Source organism: Cucurbita pepo, chromosome LG12, assembly GCF_002806865.2.
Source record: "Cucurbita pepo subsp. pepo cultivar mu-cu-16 chromosome LG12, ASM280686v2, whole genome shotgun sequence".
NCBI classification, from domain to species: domain Eukaryota; kingdom Viridiplantae; phylum Streptophyta; class Magnoliopsida; order Cucurbitales; family Cucurbitaceae; genus Cucurbita; species Cucurbita pepo.
This window is the reverse complement of record NC_036649.1, coordinates 6,279,725-6,299,156: the sequence shown is the minus strand read 5'-3', so window position 1 is coordinate 6,299,156 and position 19,432 is coordinate 6,279,725. Positions and strand designations below refer to the sequence as shown.

The window sequence follows — 19,432 nt, the reverse complement described above, 5'->3', positions numbered from 1 at the left end:
GACAATCATGTAACAATACAAGTCCACTGCTAGCAGATATTGTCCATTACGTCATTGCATTGTTCAATCTGCTCTCGTTTTTTTTTCTTTAATTCGTATATCTAATCAACACAAAATTAAAAAGTTTAAGATTCCCATTACACAAAATTAAAAATATACCTAATAAATTAATTAATTTTTACAAATTTTGAATACTTGAAAGTTTATAGACCTATTGAACGAGAGCACAGGGATCTATTAGACAACTTTAAAAGTTTCGGAACAAAATAGATACGAAACTTCTAATGAATGGTTTAATTTTTATCTAGGACTGAACAATGATTCAGAGCCAATTGAATTATACGAGAACTCCTCGATGTTTTTCGGTGGCATCTGTGGCATTTGTGGCATGGCATCCTGAACCATCTTCAAACATTCAATGAGCTGTGACACCACATGATTCATGTCTGGCCTTTCAGCCGGAGTTGACCATGTGCACGACAGAGCCAACTCCACAAATTTTCCAACGGAACAACTTTCTGTGGATCCTCCTAACCTTGGATCAATAATGTCTTGGATATTGCCTTCTTCAATGAAAGGCTTAGCCCAGTCCACAATGTGGATGTTGTACTCGGAGCCCTTGATTATGGCAGGTCGCCCGGTCACCAACTCAAACAGGATGATTCCAAAACTGTAAACGTCACTTTTCTTGGTGAAGTTTCCAGATAAATGAATCCTGCAATGGATTTATATGTTTCAATTCTTATCAGATTGGACACAACAAAAAATTACTTGAATAGCGGGAATATCTATTATTTCGAGTTTAGAAACTAAATAGATATAACTATCTTATAGTTTAAGTACTAAATGTGTTCTATAATATACAAAGAAGGTAATATACGTGGTTGCAGATGAGGACCCCTTGTTGAGGGTTGTTGGGAGAGGAGTCTCACATCGGCTAATTNCTCAGATGAGAACCACTTGTTGAGGGTTGTTGGGAGAGGAGTCTCACATCGGCTAATTAAGGGATTGATCATGGGTTTATAAGTAAAGAAATACATCTCTATTGGTACGAGGCCTTTTGAGAAAACCAATCATACCATTGTGGAGGTTCATGATTCTTAACATGGTATCAGAGCCATGTCTTTAACTTAGTCATGTCAATAGAATCCTCAAGTGTCGAACAAAAGAAGTTGTGAGCCTCGAAGGTAGGTGTAGTCAAAAGTGACTCAAGTGTCGAACAAAGGGTGTACTTTATACGAGGTCTCCAAAGAAGGAGTCGAACCTCGATTAAGGGGAGGCTGTTCGAGGNCGGTGTACTTTATACGAGGTCTCTAGAGAAGAAGTCGAACCTCGATTAAGGGGAGGCTGTTCGATGGCTCCATAGGTCTCAGGGGAGGCTCTATGGTGTACTTTGTTTGAGGGAGGATTATTGAGAATTGTTGGGAGAGGAGTCCACATCGGCTAATTAAGGGATTGATCATGGGTTTATAAGTAAGGAAATATATCTCCATTGGTACGAGGCCTTTTGAGAAAACCAATCATACCATTGTGGAGGTTCATGATTCTTAACATGGTATCAGAGCCATGCCTTTAACTTAGTCATGTCAATAGAATCCTCAAGTGTCGAACAAAAGAAGTTGTGAGCCTCGAAGGTAGGTGTAGTCAAAAGTGACTCAAGTGTCGAACAAAGGGTGTACTTTATACGAGGTCTCCAAAGAAGGAGTCGAACCTCGATTAAGGGGAGGCTGTTCGAGGGCTCCATAGGTCTCAGGGGAGGCTCTATGGTGTACTTTGTTCGAGGGAGGATTATTGAGGATTGTTGGGAGAGGAGTCCACATCGGCTAATTAAGGGATTGATCATGGGTTTATAAGTAAAGAAATATATCTCCATTGATACGAGGTCTTTTGGGAAAACCAAAAGTAAAGCCATGAGAGCTTATGCTCGAAGTAGACAATATCATACCAATGTGGAGGTTCGTGATTCCTAACACCGCTAACTATCAGAATACTCATTTTAGTCTAGGAAAAAGAACCAATGCATTGACTGTTGATACTTACGTAGGGTCGACATATCCGAAAGTGCCAGCAGGACATGTGGACAAATGAGTATCACTCTCATTTGCAAATACCCTGGAGAGCCCAAAATCTGATATTTTTGCTTGCATTCTTTCATTCAATAAGATATTTGAAGTTTTCATATCTCTGTGAATTATAGGTGGCTTGCAACCATTGTGTAAATATTCCAACCCTGCAGTTTGTTTACTAGATGTCACAATCTAGAAGAATGAACTGATAAGTTTTTGTGTTGATTGTATATACCTTGGGCTGCATCAACTGCAATTTGGAGTCTTTCCATCCAACTCAAGACCTTTGTGTTTGGATCTGTCTCAGTAAAAGGGGGGAAAATCATCATATATAGTAAACCAACCATCAGGATACATACATTTTAGATCGATATCCTTTGTATGATAATATTATAATTACCGGATAGATGCTTGCGTAGATTTCCATTAGACATGAATTCGTAAACGAGCGCCTTATGCTCGGCCTCATCACAGTAACCAATGAGAGAAACCAGATTTCTATGATGAACAACGGCTAATATTTGAGCCTACATTTGCAAAATACATCAGAGATGAGTTCACTAAAGGCTGCAAGCAAATTTGACCCATAGAAAAACTGGACGAACCTCTGCTTTGAATTCATTGGGGCCTTGTTTTGAAGATGCAGACAGAAGCTTGATAGCAACTTGGGTTTTATCACTTAATGCACCATAGTACACTTTTCCAAATCCTCCTTCTCCAATAGTTGTTTTCAAGTTATCTGAGATAATAAGTATCTCAGAGTACCTAACTTGGCGGTTCTTCGATTTAAGTAACCGTTCTTCAATCGATCTTTTGAGATTCTCTGCACCAAGGAAAAAATAAACAGATTTTGGTACATTTACACCTATGGCGTCAATCATCACTCAGGGAACTCTTTACCCTGTTTGCCTCAGTTACATTGTCTCATAAATAAGTTATAGAAGCTAAAGAAATGAGAGATTTACCTCTTCGTTTTCTCCTTTTGTATATTACCAAAGCAACCATTAAGATGGGTAGGAGCACAGCTATTATACAGGAGATGATTATAAGGGCCAAGTACTTCTTCAGCTTGCTATAGCATTTAAGTGATGCACAAAGATCTGGATTTTCACCCACACTTGTACAAGCAGAAGAAAATGTCAAGTTTAACCAAATGAATTTTCCTTTGTATTTTCTATTAATCATTTAATAAATCAAAACGTTATTTGATTTTTGATTTTCAATTCTTGAAAACTAAACTTATAAACACTACTACCACCAGTGATTTTTTGATAACTCTTTTTTACATATGTTTTCAAAATTGAGGCCANATGATTCTTTTGATAACTCTTTTTTACATATGTTTTCAAAATTGAGGCCAAGTTAAAGAAAAATAAATAAATAAATAAATAAGCAAATTTCAAAAATCATAGTAAAAAAAATTAGGAGGAAATGAGCATAAATTTCAAAAACGGAAACAAAAAACAAAATCGTTATTACATGGAGGCCTAAATTAGAAGGTGACAACATAGCAGTAAAGAAACAGGGAGAGTGAGAAACAGCTTAAGAATAAAGTGAAGGGAAATAAACTTAATTAGATAGCTAACCTTAATGTAAGTGATCCAGCTTCAGCCTTTTGCAATAGAGCCTTAGGAACTGAGCCTGTGAACTTGTTCCTAGTTAAATTACTGCAAACGTAGTAAAGAGATAGACAATGTTAAAATTCCTCCTGGTATTTCATTTTCTGGATATCTGGATTGAAAATAAGAAGCTTACAGGGTTCTTAAATTTGGCAACTTTCCTAAGAAATCTGGCACCGATCCTGTTAACTCATTATTGGACAAATCCCTGACAGAGAACAGAATAGTAAGTTGGCATAAAATCGGTATTCATCAACTTTTCTTGTTATTTGAAGTCTTTGTTAGGCCTGATTCCCTTAGATATAACTATTAAATAAAGAATATTTCTAAAGGGATGCTTACAGTGATGTTATTGATAGGAGATTNTAAGAAGATTTCTAAAGGGATGCTTACAGTGATGTTATTGATAGGAGATTCGCGATCGAAGCAGGAATTTCTCCTGTCAAGTTGCTTGAGCTCAAGTTTCTACTTGCAAGACAAAGGAGAGAAACGTGGTGTTTAATATAACAGATGAATCACATGAGCATTGAACATTCTCCTAAACTACCAAAAGGAAAAATGATATGTGCCCCAAGAGTCCAGGACTGATACATGGGCTCTAAGTTTGAGAAATTTTCATCTACAACACAACATGAAATCAAACGTACAATTCAAATGTACGCTTTGTGGCAAAATTTGATGTTTTAAGAGTGCACTCACATTGAGAGGATACTCGATGCATTACTGTTGCTGCAGGTTAAACCAGCCCATATTAATTCACTTGGAAAACATGGGTCACCTTCCCAGTTTCTGATCAATCTGAATGCTTGCTTGACACCCATCATAGCATCGGCTATTGTTTCCAATGGCAAATAGAAGATCAAATGACAATCAGGTGTGAGCAAGATGATAAAACAGGATGATGCCATATTCATAATTTTGTGACGACTCTTCCTAAGTTCAGTAATGTGAAATTATCACGGGTCAGGAAAGATGATTCTAATCTACCAGCTTATCTGGTAGTATCCTTTCTTAGAAACAATCAGTCAATGTGGCTCCAGCATACTAAATTATAGCGAATGCCCACACATAAAATAACATTAGGAATTAAAGAAACACAGACAAGAACAAAAGATATATACCATCTTCAGAAACAGTTGATGCATTTTGCATCTCTTTTGCAGAATATATCTCAAAGCCATTCAGTATGGGAGGGAGGTCTGATCCCTTGGCAGCAGAAATTGAAAACTGCAGTTGGCCTGAACTATCTGGCATGGCATTTAGACTGAGAGATAAGGGCTTCAAATAATCAAGTGTAGCATTTGTTGTTGCACTTCGTTGGCCAGTCAAATCAATCTTCAATCTCCTCTGTTTCCCTTGAAGCTTTTCAATCTCAGCAAAGTGGAAGTAAACATAAAACTGTGAATTGGAAGGTAGGGGTACCCAGAAATAGCTCAAGGAGCAAGTGGCATTCTGTTCCTTTGCAGCAGTTCTCAACATTGTATCTGGTATTTTGTACGCATCATTAATTCCCTGGCTTATGCTAGAGTTTGTGGCACTGAAATTCAGTAGGTCAACGTTCAAGGGGTTCCAAATTCGATCATAAACATCGGCCGGGTATCTAGTTTAAAAAATTGCAAAAAGTCAACAACTTCAAAACCATCACATTGGTCCTGTAACATCAATTGACTAGAACTCAGTTTATTANCGGGTATCTAGTTTAAAAAATTGCAAAAAGTCAACAACTTCAAAACCATTACATTGGTCCTGTAACATCAATTGACTAGAACTCAGTTTATTACAAAGAACATGAAGAGCTGAACTAAATCAACAATGCNTACAAAGAACATGAAGAGCTGAACTAAATCAACAATGCAAGTTACCTTAAAATCGATCTGCCACCAATGTCGGAACGCTGCATTGTGATGAGTGCCTTGGCCGTGGTTCGATAAATGGTATTATCTAGAGGTCGCAACTCCAATGCTGAAATGTAAGGCACCCCTTTGCTAGTGTTGAAAAGACAGACATTAATGTAATCTGTGGAAGGGATATAGATGGTCTCTACATATCCATTGTCCCAATCCACTGTCCACCACAGATTGGCCCCAAGGTATAAATCAAAAATAGGGGTAGTGTTCTTTCTATCATAATTTCCATATAGAAACGAAGCTCGAATCAAGTAAGTGTTGTCCTTTCCTTTTTCAGGCTTTAGGACATAACAATTCCTTCTCCCTTCCGGAAAACTTCTCACATTTTTTAGCTGTGGCCGAAGATTTCCGGAGTTGTTAGCGGTAACTGGCTGGCTGATTCCTGTATCTACGAAGTCTCGATCTGATTTATACAAGATGCCGTTATCTATATAATCTTCATCCGCTCCACAGTCAATGCTAATGAAACCTAGTACAAGTGTTTCAGCGTAGGAATTCAATAAGATATGCATTTTCAATTCACAAGCAGAGATCCAAAAGGGAAAAAACAGATCCAAAGTGAATTAATTATGGACTTAGCCGAACAACCGATAATGAAAGGAAAAAAACAGATGCTTCTTTGATCATTCTGGGTTCCCAAGTCTTTCCTTTCCTTTCCTTTCTTAGATTCTACGTGTGGCCATGGACGACATACCCAAGAAGAAGACAGAATAAAATAAAAAACCGCGTCTAAGATGAAAAGATATGGTTAATTTCAATTAGAATAAAAACAACAGTCTTCTACCGGACTAACGAAAATACAATTTTTACAGAAATTGAATTTACACGCTCACACATGCACAAAAGAAAGAAAGAAATTCCCATGGAAATAAGCTTAATAACAATGAATAGGTCCAGAAAAGTGACCGTGAGAGGCGAATTGACATGTGCAGAAGACTCGAAAGTCATCGCCAGCAGTGACGCAATAAATTTAAGCCAACGATGGGGTCCAGCGAAGAAGAAGGCTCACAGACACCTGTCCAACATCGAAACTTCAATTCAAAATCGAAAGGTCAGTTTACGAGTCAAAGAGTATTAAGAGAATACGTCGATTACCAAAAATTAATATGCAGCTCAAGAAATTTGACCCGAAAGGCCGGCAGCAACATATTTTAGGGTTTGAAAATTCAACATCTCTGATAAGCCTATGATTGATCTCCCTTCTACTTGTTTTTCCTTCTGATTTCTTCATAGCCACTGCTGTTTCGATCGGGAACTCGAAGAACAAGAACAAAACCAAGATTTAGACGTCAATGTCAATATCGATTGAGAGCTTGAAGATTCAGACGGGGAAGTTCTTGTGTTCTAAGAACTGCGATTGATGGGCGTTTGGCGGCAAGGAGTTGGCGCTAGTCTAAGTTTCCGTTGGCTGCTTCCATTGATTTCAGCGAGAGACTCAACAATGATTAATTTTGAAATAAAATATTTTCTCTGAAATTTTAAAATAAAATTAGCTAAATTAAAAACAAATTATTATGTATTTATGCTATTTAATTATTATTAAGTTAATATGTAATTTATTAAATAATAATTACTATTTTATTAATCTTTCTTTATAACATTTATTTAATTTTTTTTATTAATGTCACTAAAAAATATTTAAAATCTTTCCATTTACATTATATTTGGTTTTTGTTTTAATAAAAATATAAAAATTAATAACAAATATATATGGTTTTTGTTTTTAAGAAAATAGAAAATAAAATAAATATATATAAGTCAAAAAATTTAGATTAATAAATAATTGTATTTACTTCTATTGTTATTTATATTTCTATTCATATTAGGTTAAATGAATTTTATTTATTTATATACTTTATAAATATTTTTAAAAGATATTAGAGATGTCCTTAATCTTTAATATCAAAATCAAACCGTTCCACATATTTGATAAATTGACAAATTTTTTAAATAGAAAAATAAAAAAAATATATCAAACGAGCTATTATTTGTTTTTTTTGTGGTATCGACTATGGACCTCTAGCCGCAACATGCCCTTAATGGTTGTTACATATAAATTCAAAAGATTCTGTTTTCAAATTATGATGTCTCCTTTAAAATATTAATATTTTTTTCTTGTGAGGGACAATTACAAAACCTGTTAGGATCGCATAACAACGCGCACACTCGATCTAGATGAACACAAAGACACTTGATCTAGATGAACACGAAGAATAGAATAGAGAGAAATGTAAGGAGAATATTGGCTAAAGATTTTTATTTGATTTTTATTGACGAAATGTTTTTCTTTTTATTTTTTCTTGATGACTTACGGTATATACAATGGTATGTAAAACAATTGACTAAGCTCAGGCTCCATAACCTTTGACTAAGCTCAGGCTCCATAACTTAACAAAACCCGACATAAACTCTGTATCAAAAACCCGACATAAACTCTGTATCAAAGATTTATATCTCTCCAAATATGAGCTCAGAGAAGAGAAGACAATTTCAACCTTGTGGATGAAAATTGATGGGCCAATAAAATTGACTTAAATCTATGTGTATAAATCCAAAATTGACTTGGTTTTTAAGGGATGGAGAATAGAGGAAAAGCATGATTGAGGGCAAAATTGGTAATGAGGACACAAATGGCATAAAATAAGTTTTAATTAAAGAGTTCGTTCCTCGAAGTCCCACACCAAAGCGCTTTTGGAGTCAAGTAAACGAATCAATATTTGGATCTGCAGAAAAGAATTGTGACACCACATCAGGACAAGCGGGGTAGTATTGAGGTTCGGTTCATTTGAACAAGAGCTCGAGAAACCGTGCAAATGGCTAAACTGATGACTTCAAACTTTGGTCTACAAAACTTATGCATGGTATTCTTTTCAGTAGCCTAAAAATGGTCCACTCATAAAAGTCGAAGTAAATATGATTAAATATCTAAAAGTCGGTTATACTACATCACTATTATATTTATACATGATAGAGGTGATACTCGGTTCGATTTTATCAGTCTTGAGCCAAATCGAGAACCGAATCAAACCATTCAGTCTAGTAAAAATAAGAGTCGAACCAATTTCCAACTAATGACAAAATAGATCGGTTTGGGTTCGGTCGGTCCGGTTAGTTTCGAGTCCTAATGGGTTTTATGTGTAGACTACCTTGAAGAAGGAGCTATTTCAGATTCTGAGAGGACTCTAGTGGACATGACACGAGTTTGTGTTGAAGTACTTTGAAGGACTGCCAAGCACTCCTTGAGCTCCTCCAAAACATGGCTCATGTCCGGCCTCTGCACAGCATTTGGCTGTGTGCACGACATGGCAAGTTCTATGATTTTCCAAGCTGAGTTTTTGTCAAAATCTCCTCCTAACTTGGAATCAACAATGTGTTCAATATCTCCTGTTCTGATCACAGACTCCACCCAGTTCAATAGGTAAAAGTTCCCCTGAGAAGATTTTGTTACTGCAGGTTGTCCAGTGATCAGCTCAAGCATGATGATCCCAAAGCTATACACATCACTTTGCTTATTAACGTTTCCATGAGTATGAGTTCTGTGTATTAACCACATGAAAATGGATATCCAAGTCAATAAGAAACAAAAGTGTTGAGTATTCAAAAGTTCTTAAAACTCTACTTACATAGGATCGAGATATCCAGGAGTACCAGCGAGACGAGTTAAAAGTCGAGATTGATTTTCAGTTAAAAAGGTTCTGGATAATCCAAAATCAGCTATTTTAGCATGCATTGTCTTGTCTAATAATATGTTGGCAGGTTTTAGATCTCTATGTATGATTGGGGGTTTGCAGCCATTGTGTAAATACTCCAATCCTGTAATATGCATAGTGCAGGCGTGCAGCCCAAATTAATAACACTTCATATAATCATATATCTTACCCTCCAAGCCCAATCCTAGCAGATATTGTCTGTTTTGGCCTGTTACGTATTGTCGTCAGCCTCGCGGTTTTAAAACATGTCTACTAGGGAGAGGTTTTCACACCTTATAAGGAATGTAACGTTCCCCTTTCCAACCGACGTGGGACCTCAACCCACCCACCTTGGGGCACAGCGTCTTCGCTGATACACCTCCCAGTTCTGGCTCTGATACCATTTGTAATAGCCCAAGCCCACCGCTAGTAGATATTGTCCTTTTTGGCCTATTAGTATCGCCATCAGTCTCACGGTTTTAAAACGCGTCTACTAGGGAGAGGTTTCCACACCCTTATAAGGAATGTTTCGTTCTCCTCTCCAACCGACGTGGGACCTCACACCCAGCTTCAACAAATTGGAGAGATAAGATATAAACAAATAGTAGATATTGTCCTTTTTGGCCTATTAGTATCGCCATCAGTCTCACGGTTTTAAAACGCGTCTACTAGGGAGAGGTTTCCACACCCTTATAAGGAATGTTTCGTTCTCCTCTCCAACCGACGTGGGACCTCACACCCAGCTTCAACAAATTGGAGAGATAAGATATAAACAAATAGTAGATATTGTCCTTTTTGGCCTATTAATATCGCCCTCAGTCTCACGGTTTTAAAACGCGTCTACCAGGAAGAGGTTTCCACACCCTTATAAGGAATGTTTCGTTCCCCTCTCCAACCGATGTGGGACCTCACACCTATCTTCAACAAATTGGGGAGATAAGATATAAACAAATGGATTTTGATTTTGCTTACTAACCCCGAGCTACATCCACTGCAATTAGAACTCTTCCAACCCAGCTAAGAACATTCATATTTGAGTTTGTATTTCTGTCTGCATGGAAAACACATAATGTTAGATTAAAAGTGTATCTCAATGGCGAATGCAGAGTATCCTACAGAGTACTTACTTGATACATATTGTTCTAAACTGCCATTAGCCATGTATTCATAAATAAGTGCCCTGTGATCGCCTTCATCACAGTATCCAAGAAGAGAAACCAAGTTGCAATGATGAAGAACCATAAGAAGTTGTGCCTGCATTATTATAATAAATGTTTTACAATTAATATGATATATTAATGAATGAAATAAAGTAGTGGCAATCAGCTTAGCTCCTAGTTTACGTAGCTGTATTCGAGATCCACCTCGGTTGGTTTAGAGAGAGGAGCGAAGCATTTCTTATAAGGGTGTGAAAACCTCTCCCTAGTAGATGTGTTTTAAAAATCGTGAAGCTGACGGCCATACGCAACGAACCAAAGCGGACAATATCTGCTAGTGGTGGGCTTGGACTATTACAAATGGTATCAGAGCTAGACACCAGACGGTGTGACAACGAGGACACTGGGCCTCCAAGGGAGGTGGATTGCGAGATCCCACATTAGTTAGAGAGGAGAAGGAACCATTCCTTATAAGGGTGTGGAAACCTTTCCCTAGTAGATGCGTTTTAAAAACGGTGAGGCTAACGGTGCCACGTAATGGACCAAAATGGACAATTTCTGCCAGCGGTGGGCTTGGGCTGTTACAAATGGTATCAGAGCTAGACACCAGGCGGTATGCCAGCAAGAACGCTGGGCCCCAAAAAGGATGGATTCTGAGATCCCACGTCGGTTAGAGAGGGGAACAAACCATTCTTTATAAGAGTGTGAAAACCTCTTCTTAGTAAAGGCATTTTTAAAAGCGGATAACGGATAACGGGTCAAAGCGACAATTTCTGCTAGTAGTGAGCTTGGGCTGTTATAAATGGTATCAAAGTTAGACACCAGGTGGTATGTCAGCGAAGACGCTGGCCCCCAAAAAGGGTAGATTCTGAGATCCCACGTCGGTTAGAGGGGGAACAAACCATTCTTTATAAGGAGGTGGAAACATCTTCCTAATATACGCATTTTAAAAACCGTAAGGTTGACGGCGATACATAACGGATAACGGACCAAAGCAGACAATATTAAGTTGGCTCTTACCTCTGCTTGAAATTCTTTGTAGCCTTGTTGTGAGGTTGGTGAAAGCACCTTCACAGCCACCGTGGTTTGGTCTTCAAGAACACCCAGAAAAACTTTCCCAAATCCTCCTTCAGTATTCCTCCTTTCAACTCGTTATAGGATAGATCTCTAAGAAATAACAAGAATCATGACAGTATTGAACATAAATGTCGCAAGCAGCTCGATTATAGTAAAATCAGAGGGTTTTTGGAGCATGGAAATTGAAATAGTTACATGGAGTTGATTGCTGTAAGAAGGGAGATGGAAGCTGGGATATCTCCTGTCAAGTTGCTGTTGCTTAAGTTACTGCATGCCAAAACATAAATTTGGATATCAGTGACAGATTACAGAAATTTGAACTCTTGATTCAGTGAGTTTTCTGGACGNGAACCAGGACAAGGGCTGCTATCACGCCGCAAAAAATAGGAACTGGAATGGTCAACTGCTTCTTTCTGTGCAGGTTGCATGGAGGCGACCAACAGAGTTCAGGATTTCCTTCCACACTGAATTAAATCAAAAAGAAGAAAATGAAGTCCTCTAAGTTTGTGGCTGTATTGAATTTGAATGTTCAAAATAAAGATAGTTTAAGGAAAGAGACCTTAAAACTAAAGTGCTATCTTTGGACTTCTGGAGAAGAGTTTCAGGAACTACACCAGTGAGTTTATTCCCACTCAAAATACTGCATGCATGGAATGAGAAGAAATATAGGTTACCCTGTAATGTATATTGAAATAATGTTATGTTTTTAAGATCAAATGACATACAGATATTGCAGCTGTGGTAATAGGCCCAAGGATTCTGGTATTCCTCCTTTCAACTCGTTATAGGATAGATCTCTAAGATATAACAAGAATCATGACAGTATTAAACATAAATGTCGCAAGCAGCGCGATTATAGTCAAATCAGAGGGTTTTTGGAGCATGGAAATTGAAATAGTTACATGGAGTTGATTGCTCTAAGAAGGGAGATGGAAGCTGGGATATCTCCTGTCAAGTTGCTGTTGCTTAAGTTACTGCATGCCAAAACATAAATTTGGATATCACTGACAGATTACAGAAATTTGAACTCTTGATTCAGTGAGTTTTCTGGATGAGAAAGTACTTAACAGTGAAATGATTCTAGGCCAAGAAGGGGGGTTAGTGTTATTGCTGCAAGTCAATCCCTCCCAGGAGAATGCTGGTGGTTCACAAGGATCTCCCTGCCAATTTTTACTCAACTTGTAATGGCTCTTGATGTCCCTTGTTGCATTCACTGCACAAAAGTACACGTATATATGAGCAACTGTAACGGTCCAAACTCACCGCTAGCAGATATTGTCTTTTCTGGGTTTTCTCTTTCGGGCTTCCTCCTAAGATTTTTAAAATGCGTTCCTNGGTATTCCTCCTTTCAACTCGTTATAGGATAGATCTCTAAGATATAACAAGAATCATGACAGTATTAAACATAAATGTCGCAAGCAGCGCGATTATAGTCAAATCAGAGGGTTTTTGGAGCATGGAAATTGAAATAGTTACATGGAGTTGATTGCTCTAAGAAGGGAGATGGAAGCTGGGATATCTCCTGTCAAGTTGCTGTTGCTTAAGTTACTGCATGCCAAAACATAAATTTGGATATCACTGACAGATTACAGAAATTTGAACTCTTGATTCAGTGAGTTTTCTGGATGAGAAAGTACTTAACAGTGAAATGATTCTAGGCCAAGAAGGGGGGTTAGTGTTATTGCTGCAAGTCAATCCCTCCCAGGAGAATGCTGGCGGTTCACAAGGATCTCCCTGCCAATTTTTACTCAACTTGTAATGGCTCTTGATGTCCCTTATTGCATTCACTGCACAAAAGTACACGTATATATGAGCAACTGTCCAAACCCACCGCTAGCAGATATTGTCTTTTCTGGGTTTTCTCTTTCGGGCTTCCTCCTAAGATTTTTAAAATGCGTTTGTTAGGGAGATGTTTCTACACCCTTATAAAGAATGATTTATTCCCCTCTCAACCGATGTGATATCTCACAATCCACCCCTTTCAAAGTCCAGCGTCCTCGCTGGCATTTGTTCCTCATGGTTGAAGAGGGGAACGAGTGCTAACGAGGACACTGGGCCCCAAAAGGGGTGGATTGTGAGATCCCACATGGTTGAAGAGGGGAACAGAGAGGAGAACGAGTGTTAGCGAGAACGCTGGGTCCCGAAGAGGTTGGATTGTGAAATTTCACGACGGTTGAAGAGGAGAACGAAACATTCTTTATGAGGGTGTGGAAATCTCTCCTTCGCAGACACATTTTAAAACCTTTAAGGGAAGTCCGAAAGAGGAAGCCTAAAGAGGACAATATTTGCCAACGGTGGGCTTGGACTGGTAAAGCAATACTTGGTTGTAGCCATTTTTTGGAACGATTCGACGGGGTAAGACTCTGTTTGAAGGATTTTTGAAACACTTAAAAAGTCATTCTAAATAGACGCTAAAGAAAAGGAAGAGAAACGTACCATCTTGGNAGTGTTATTGCTGCAAGTCAATCCCTCCCAGGAGAATGCTGGCGGTTCACAAGGATCTCCCTGCCAATTTTTACTCAACTTGTAATGGCTCTTGATGTCCCTTATTGCATTCACTGCACAAAAGTACACGTATATATGAGCAACTGTCCAAACCCACCGCTAGCAGATATTGTCTTTTCTGGGTTTTCTCTTTCGGGCTTCCTCCTAAGATTTTTAAAATGCGTTTGTTAGGGAGATGTTTCTACACCCTTATAAAGAATGATTTATTCCCCTCTCAACCGATGTGATATCTCACAATCCACCCCTTTCAAAGTCCAGCGTCCTCGCTGGCATTTGTTCCTCATGGTTGAAGAGGGGAACGAGTGCCAACGAGGACACTGGGCCCCAAAAGGGGTGGATTGTGAGATCCCACATGGTTGAAGAGGGGAACAGAGAGGAGAACGAGTGTTAGCGAGGACGCTGGGTCCCGAAGAGGTTGGATTGTGAGATCTCACGACGGTTGAAGAGGAGAACGAAACATTCTTTATGAGGGTGTGGAAATCTCTCCTTCGCAGACACATTTTAAAACCTTTAAGGGAAGTCCGAAAGAGGAAGCCTAAAGAGGACAATATTTGCCAACGGTGGGCTTGGACTGGTAAAGCAATACTTGGTTGTAGCCATTTTTTGGAACGATTCGACGAGGTAAGACTCTGTTTGAATGATTTTTTAAACACTTAAAAAGTCATTCTAAATAGATGCTAAAGAAAAGGAAGAGAACCCTACCATCTTCGGAGAAGGTGAGTGAATTAGTAGTGTCCATGGTATAGAAAATCTGAATGGCATTAAGGATAGGAGGGAGGGAAGAGGCAGAGGTTGCAGAAATTGACAATTTATTAACTTGGTTAAGAACCACATCATAGCCTTTTGAGCAAAGGGATTGTGGGGTGAGATATTGGAGCAGTTTAATGGAGCTGGTGATGGTATGAACATCGTTGAATGTAATACTCATTTCTCGAAACTGCCCAGATGGAAGCTTCTCAATCTCTGCAAAATGAAAGCAAAAGTAATACCGAGAATTACTCCCTTCCCTAGGCGTCCAGGTATACTCCAATGGAAAGCTGGAATTGGTGGCACGACATGCCGTTTGCAACAGAGCCGGCGGCACCTTGTGTGGATCATCGTTGCTCTCGGTTATAGACGCCTCCGTTGACACCAATATCGAATTATCACCAAATGCATTATCACATTCGTAACCTTCCCAATATCGATCAAAAACATCTTGCGGGTATCTGCATTATAATTAACCAAAAGGGTAGAGCCCGGTTGCAAAGTAGACTATATCATTGCATGAACGTATCCTAATTATACCATTGCATGATATCCTATCCATATAGTTTTATTCAAATCTGCCATGACATAGTCTAACCATATCATTTCCTGAGCTACAGTTACATTATGTGTATCGCATCCTTTTCGTATTCTATCTCAAACATATCATCGAATACACCATAACGTAAGAGTTATCATACCATTCACATGTCATAACATATGCATACAAGCAGAAGTATTGATTACCGAATTTGTTTGGTGCCTCCAATGTCCATCTGTGCCGAAAGTCGCAAGGGTTTTGCGTGGTCACTGGGATCAGTTGGGTAAAGGGAGATGTCCAATGGTCGTAATTCCAAGGCAGAAATGTAAGGCACTCCATTCGCGATTCCAGTGTTAACTAAACAGACGTCCAGATAATCCATGCCGCCGGCGGAATTGGAAGAAGAAGGAGTAACAGCATCTAGAGTTAGACTACTTAGTCTTATAGTAGTCCAGAAGTTCACGCCCAGATACAGGTCAAAGATCGGGGTGGTGTTTAAGCCGTCATAATCGCCATACACAAACGAAGCTCTGATCAGATATCTTTTACTACTGCTCTGTTCTTTCATCTGGTTCTGATCTGGTGCAAGATGATAGCAATTCCTTGTGCCGTTTGGAAAGCTTCTCAAACTCCAGTATTGTGATGCCAAACCCGCACGAAGCTCTGGTGATATTTGATAGCTCATTCCTGAATCCATCATATATTTGTCAGACTTATAATCCAACCCAGGCCATGTGCCTATCGCATCTTCAGATGCGCCGCAGTCGATGTTGATGAAGCCATCCACCGATCCTTCTTTCTGCAGCAGAGAAGCGGCGAGAAGGCAGCGGCAGTGGAAGCCCATCGCCAGAAGACATACACACGCACACACCACAGAAGCTAAGCGCGATTCCACGCCCATGCCCATGCCCATTACCAGGTAACGTAAAACAACCAAACTTCGCCATTTTTGGGTCCCTAATTATTCTCTCTATATAGAACCAAACTTCATTGTTCTTGAATTTCCACTCTCAATTTTGAATTGGACGTTCTTGACTGCCATTTCATAAACTTCATTTTCAAATTCCAAGTTGTGAAGTAGAGAACAAGGCTCGAGAACTTCTCGTCCTCGTCCTCCTCCTCCTCGGCTTTTACAAACTAAATTTATCTTTTTATCGAAGGTTAGGTGGTCGGGTTTTACCCGACGGAAGACAACTTAAGAACTCTCACTATGTTTCGAGCTATCTACACCTATCGAGTATGGTCATTTAAGAGACCAGTGTGGAAGTAGAAACCCTTGTAAAAGTCTCATGACCTGGTGGTCGGTGTAACAATAATGACATTTGCCACTAATTTCAAGTCTTGAAGTAGAGAACAAGGCTCGAGAGACAGCAACTTTTCGCTACTATCAAGTTTAAAACACGGCAATTTTTAGTCTAGAAGTTTGAAATATAATTATAAATTGTCTTAGTTAAATTGGCGATGAATATTAAGTGGCACGTCAATTTTAATCTCATCCCAAACAGAGGTTCATATAACTCGAGAATAACTATTTTGAACGGGGCGGAAAATGGTGGCATTAACGCTCGACACATAATTATATTAAAAAAAAAATTAACTTTTTTTATAATATTGAAATTTGAAATTTTAATAATAAAAATTATATATAAAAAAAATGAGTTTCTTGTAAAAATAATTAAAAGATTTTTATTTGTCCTTTCTTCCTTTACTTTTTATTTTGAATATAGTTAATTAATGAATAGATATAATTTGAGAAATCAATATAAATTAGTTATTTAAATTAATAAATCAATAATAATTTTAAAAAATACTTATTTATTTAAAATTAAAAGTTATATAATTTTATTAAATATAATTTATTCTAAGATAATATTATTCCCAATTATTTATTAATAAATAAAAATTAAACTAAAATCTAATTTATTAAAAATATTTTAATAATTTGAGAAAATAAAAATAATATAAATAACAATTAATTATTTAAATAGCATTAAAATGGTTGAAAGTAATCTACCGAATCAAATAAAAATATTATTTATTTATATGAAAAATTTAAAACATTTTTAACAAACATCAATCACATTTTTTAATTTCAAACATATGTGGTTCGAACTAGTCTGTATATATAAAGTAGAGTCGTTTTTAGAGGGCAACGTATAGTTGGAGAAAATTTTTAGATCTATTTGAAATTTTAGGTTGGTAACTGGAATAGGGTTTTCAACTATGTCTTCTATTTTCGGGTTAGGTCGAGTTATTTATTTTTTTATTTAAAAATATTTTTTTTTTATCTATCGTACATATCACATCAATAACTAAAATCTCATAAAACTCAAATATCGAATTTAACAAGTTATAACATATCACTAACATTTGTTATCAAATATTAAATATTCTTAATTTTCACATTACTAAGAGTGAAGTTGATCCGACAGTAATTTTAAAATTTTTACAGTAATTTTTCAGGTTGATCTGACAAAAAAAAAACTCCGTTGTTTTTCATTTTATTTATTATATTTATTTGAAATTAATGGATTTATTGTCGATCTTTGACACAATCTTCATCATACACCCTTTTTCGTTCAATTATTTATTTATTTTATCACAGCTCATTTTATCTTATTTTATTTTATAATGTAAGCTTAAAAGGCGGTCTAAAATAAAATAAAAAAAATTTAAATTTTAAGATAATCTAAAAAATCAATTTTTAACATTAAAATTTCAATGTTACCCTTATATCAAATTATATATATAATTTATTAATTATAAATTTGGATGGAGTTGAAATTAAATAAAATTTATTAATTTTCATCCCTAAATTCATAAATTATAAATAATTTGAATTTTTAAATGTTTGAATTTCAATAAACCTTAAAATTACCAATTAATATTTCTTATTATATTATTTTAAGATGGGTTAAAAGAAGTATAATGACTAAATTAAAAAAATATCCATCAACTTTTCACATTATATATGACGTCATAAATATTAAAAAAATTGAGATTTCTTTGAGTACTACCGGGTTATATTTATACAATTATTTATTATTTTATTTTATTCTTTGTTTATAACAAAAACATGGTTCAAATCTTATTTAACTTTCATCGATATCAAGTTTTCATGGCAACTTAATTTGGGACGAAGTTTCAATCGGGGGTATCGTAGCACGCCGGAGTTAGGTGGCGGCGGCTTGCAGCTCACACAGCTCGGGTATATCAGTCTATTAACTATATCAATCAACCCAAAAGTTAAAATACAAAAAGAATATCTTACCCGTTAAAGTACAAAAGCTCTCACGAGATCGGTTGTGATTCAACTTTGACTTTTGATTTGACTAAAACAATTAATTTGATTTAAATAGAGTTCGTAATAGATGTCTTATTTACTCGTGTTTGAATTCTAATTATTTTTTAAATCGTTGTGGACAACTTCTATGAGTCGGCTCGGGTTTCTATTGATCTTGGTATGCGGAAATATATTTGACTCGGATGCCGAAAATCAGAAATTTTGTGAATATTTTAACAATTATAAAATAATTTTTAATAATATATTAAACCTTTATGTCATTTATTCTTCACTTACAATATCAAACTCTAAATTTTTGTTTGCATGGGGAGAGTCTCCTTATTCACTAAGCATCTTCAAATCGTTTGATTTTCTTCCAAGCTCAGCTGCAAGTTTTCATGGCGACCCATTCTGAGACGAAGTCTGAATCGGAGTGGCGCAGCACCGGCAACAGGATCCCGCCGGTGCCGGCTCACAGCACACGCAGGCCGGGCATATCGGTGGCTTATTAACTGTATCACCAAACTCAAAAGCTTAAATATAAAAAATCAAATGGTTATTAAACGGAGCCTTAACGAATTCTCACCTTGTTGCAGAAGCACACGAGTAGCATTGGCAGTGGAAATCGTCATGGGAGAGAGAACCATGGCAAAGACGAGAACCGTGACGAAAATGGAGGTCGGATAGAATTTATGTGTAGTAGCCATTGCTGGAATTTGAAGAGTTATCAGTAGGTTGGTATGAAGCTTGAAGCTGTATGTATGTGTTTATATAGGAAGCCATGGGAGATTGAAATTGGTCGAAAGAAGCGAAATTAAGTATATTTGTACAAATTTGACTT

General features: G+C 37.1%; 2 protein-coding genes and 1 long non-coding RNA gene across 3 annotated transcripts; all 3 read right to left on the bottom strand.

The window, feature by feature from the left end:
• Window positions 1-147: 147 nt before the first annotated feature.
• LOC111806382 (putative leucine-rich repeat receptor-like protein kinase At2g19210) lies at window positions 148-6,149 on the bottom strand. Its single transcript, XM_023691673.1, has 12 exons — window positions 5,548-6,149; window positions 4,807-5,285; window positions 4,385-4,517; window positions 4,079-4,150; window positions 3,822-3,893; window positions 3,653-3,733; window positions 3,032-3,183; window positions 2,672-2,889; window positions 2,467-2,593; window positions 2,302-2,364; window positions 2,041-2,230; window positions 148-715 (listed from the first exon to the last, which is right to left on the bottom strand). Exons 1-12 carry the CDS (start codon window positions 6,102-6,104, stop codon window positions 301-303), a joined length of 2,559 nt encoding a protein of 852 aa, XP_023547441.1. The 5' UTR covers window positions 6,105-6,149; the 3' UTR covers window positions 148-300.
• A 2,345-nt stretch (window positions 6,150-8,494) lies between these two features.
• Window positions 8,495-16,203, bottom strand: LOC111807091 (probable LRR receptor-like serine/threonine-protein kinase PAM74; the record flags this gene model as incomplete). The annotated part of the gene is given in 17 exon segments (XM_023692668.1): window positions 8,495-9,128; window positions 9,216-9,405; window positions 10,258-10,332; window positions 10,409-10,535; window positions 11,459-11,586; window positions 11,711-11,756; window positions 11,868-11,979; window positions 12,075-12,155; window positions 12,241-12,312; window positions 12,418-12,489; window positions 12,584-12,728; window positions 12,840-12,886; window positions 12,992-13,063; window positions 13,158-13,348; window positions 13,952-14,073; window positions 14,723-15,228; window positions 15,515-16,203. Coding segments are annotated over 17 exon segments (3,069 nt in total), but the record flags the coding sequence as incomplete, so codon positions are not given.
• A 2,628-nt stretch (window positions 16,204-18,831) lies between these two features.
• LOC111806737 lies at window positions 18,832-19,388 on the bottom strand. Its single transcript, XR_002816870.1, has 2 exons — window positions 19,178-19,388; window positions 18,832-19,103 (listed from the first exon to the last, which is right to left on the bottom strand). It is a non-coding gene; the product is annotated as an uncharacterized LOC111806737 (long non-coding RNA).
• Window positions 19,389-19,432: the final 44 nt, after the last annotated feature.

Bases quoted from the DNA above. Each gene is read 5' to 3' on its own strand.
- LOC111806382 (XM_023691673.1), bottom strand. From the start codon at position 6,104: ATGCATATCTTATTGAATTCCTACGCTGAAACACTTGTACTAGGTTTC. The intron at 4,151-4,384 runs GTGAGTGCACTC...TCTTGCAAGTAG, and splicing joins GCATCGAGTATCCTCTCAAT to AAACTTGAGCTCAAGCAACT. The intron at 2,231-2,301 runs GTATATACAATC...AACAAACTGCAG, and splicing joins TGCAGTTGATGCAGCCCAAG to GGTTGGAATATTTACACAAT.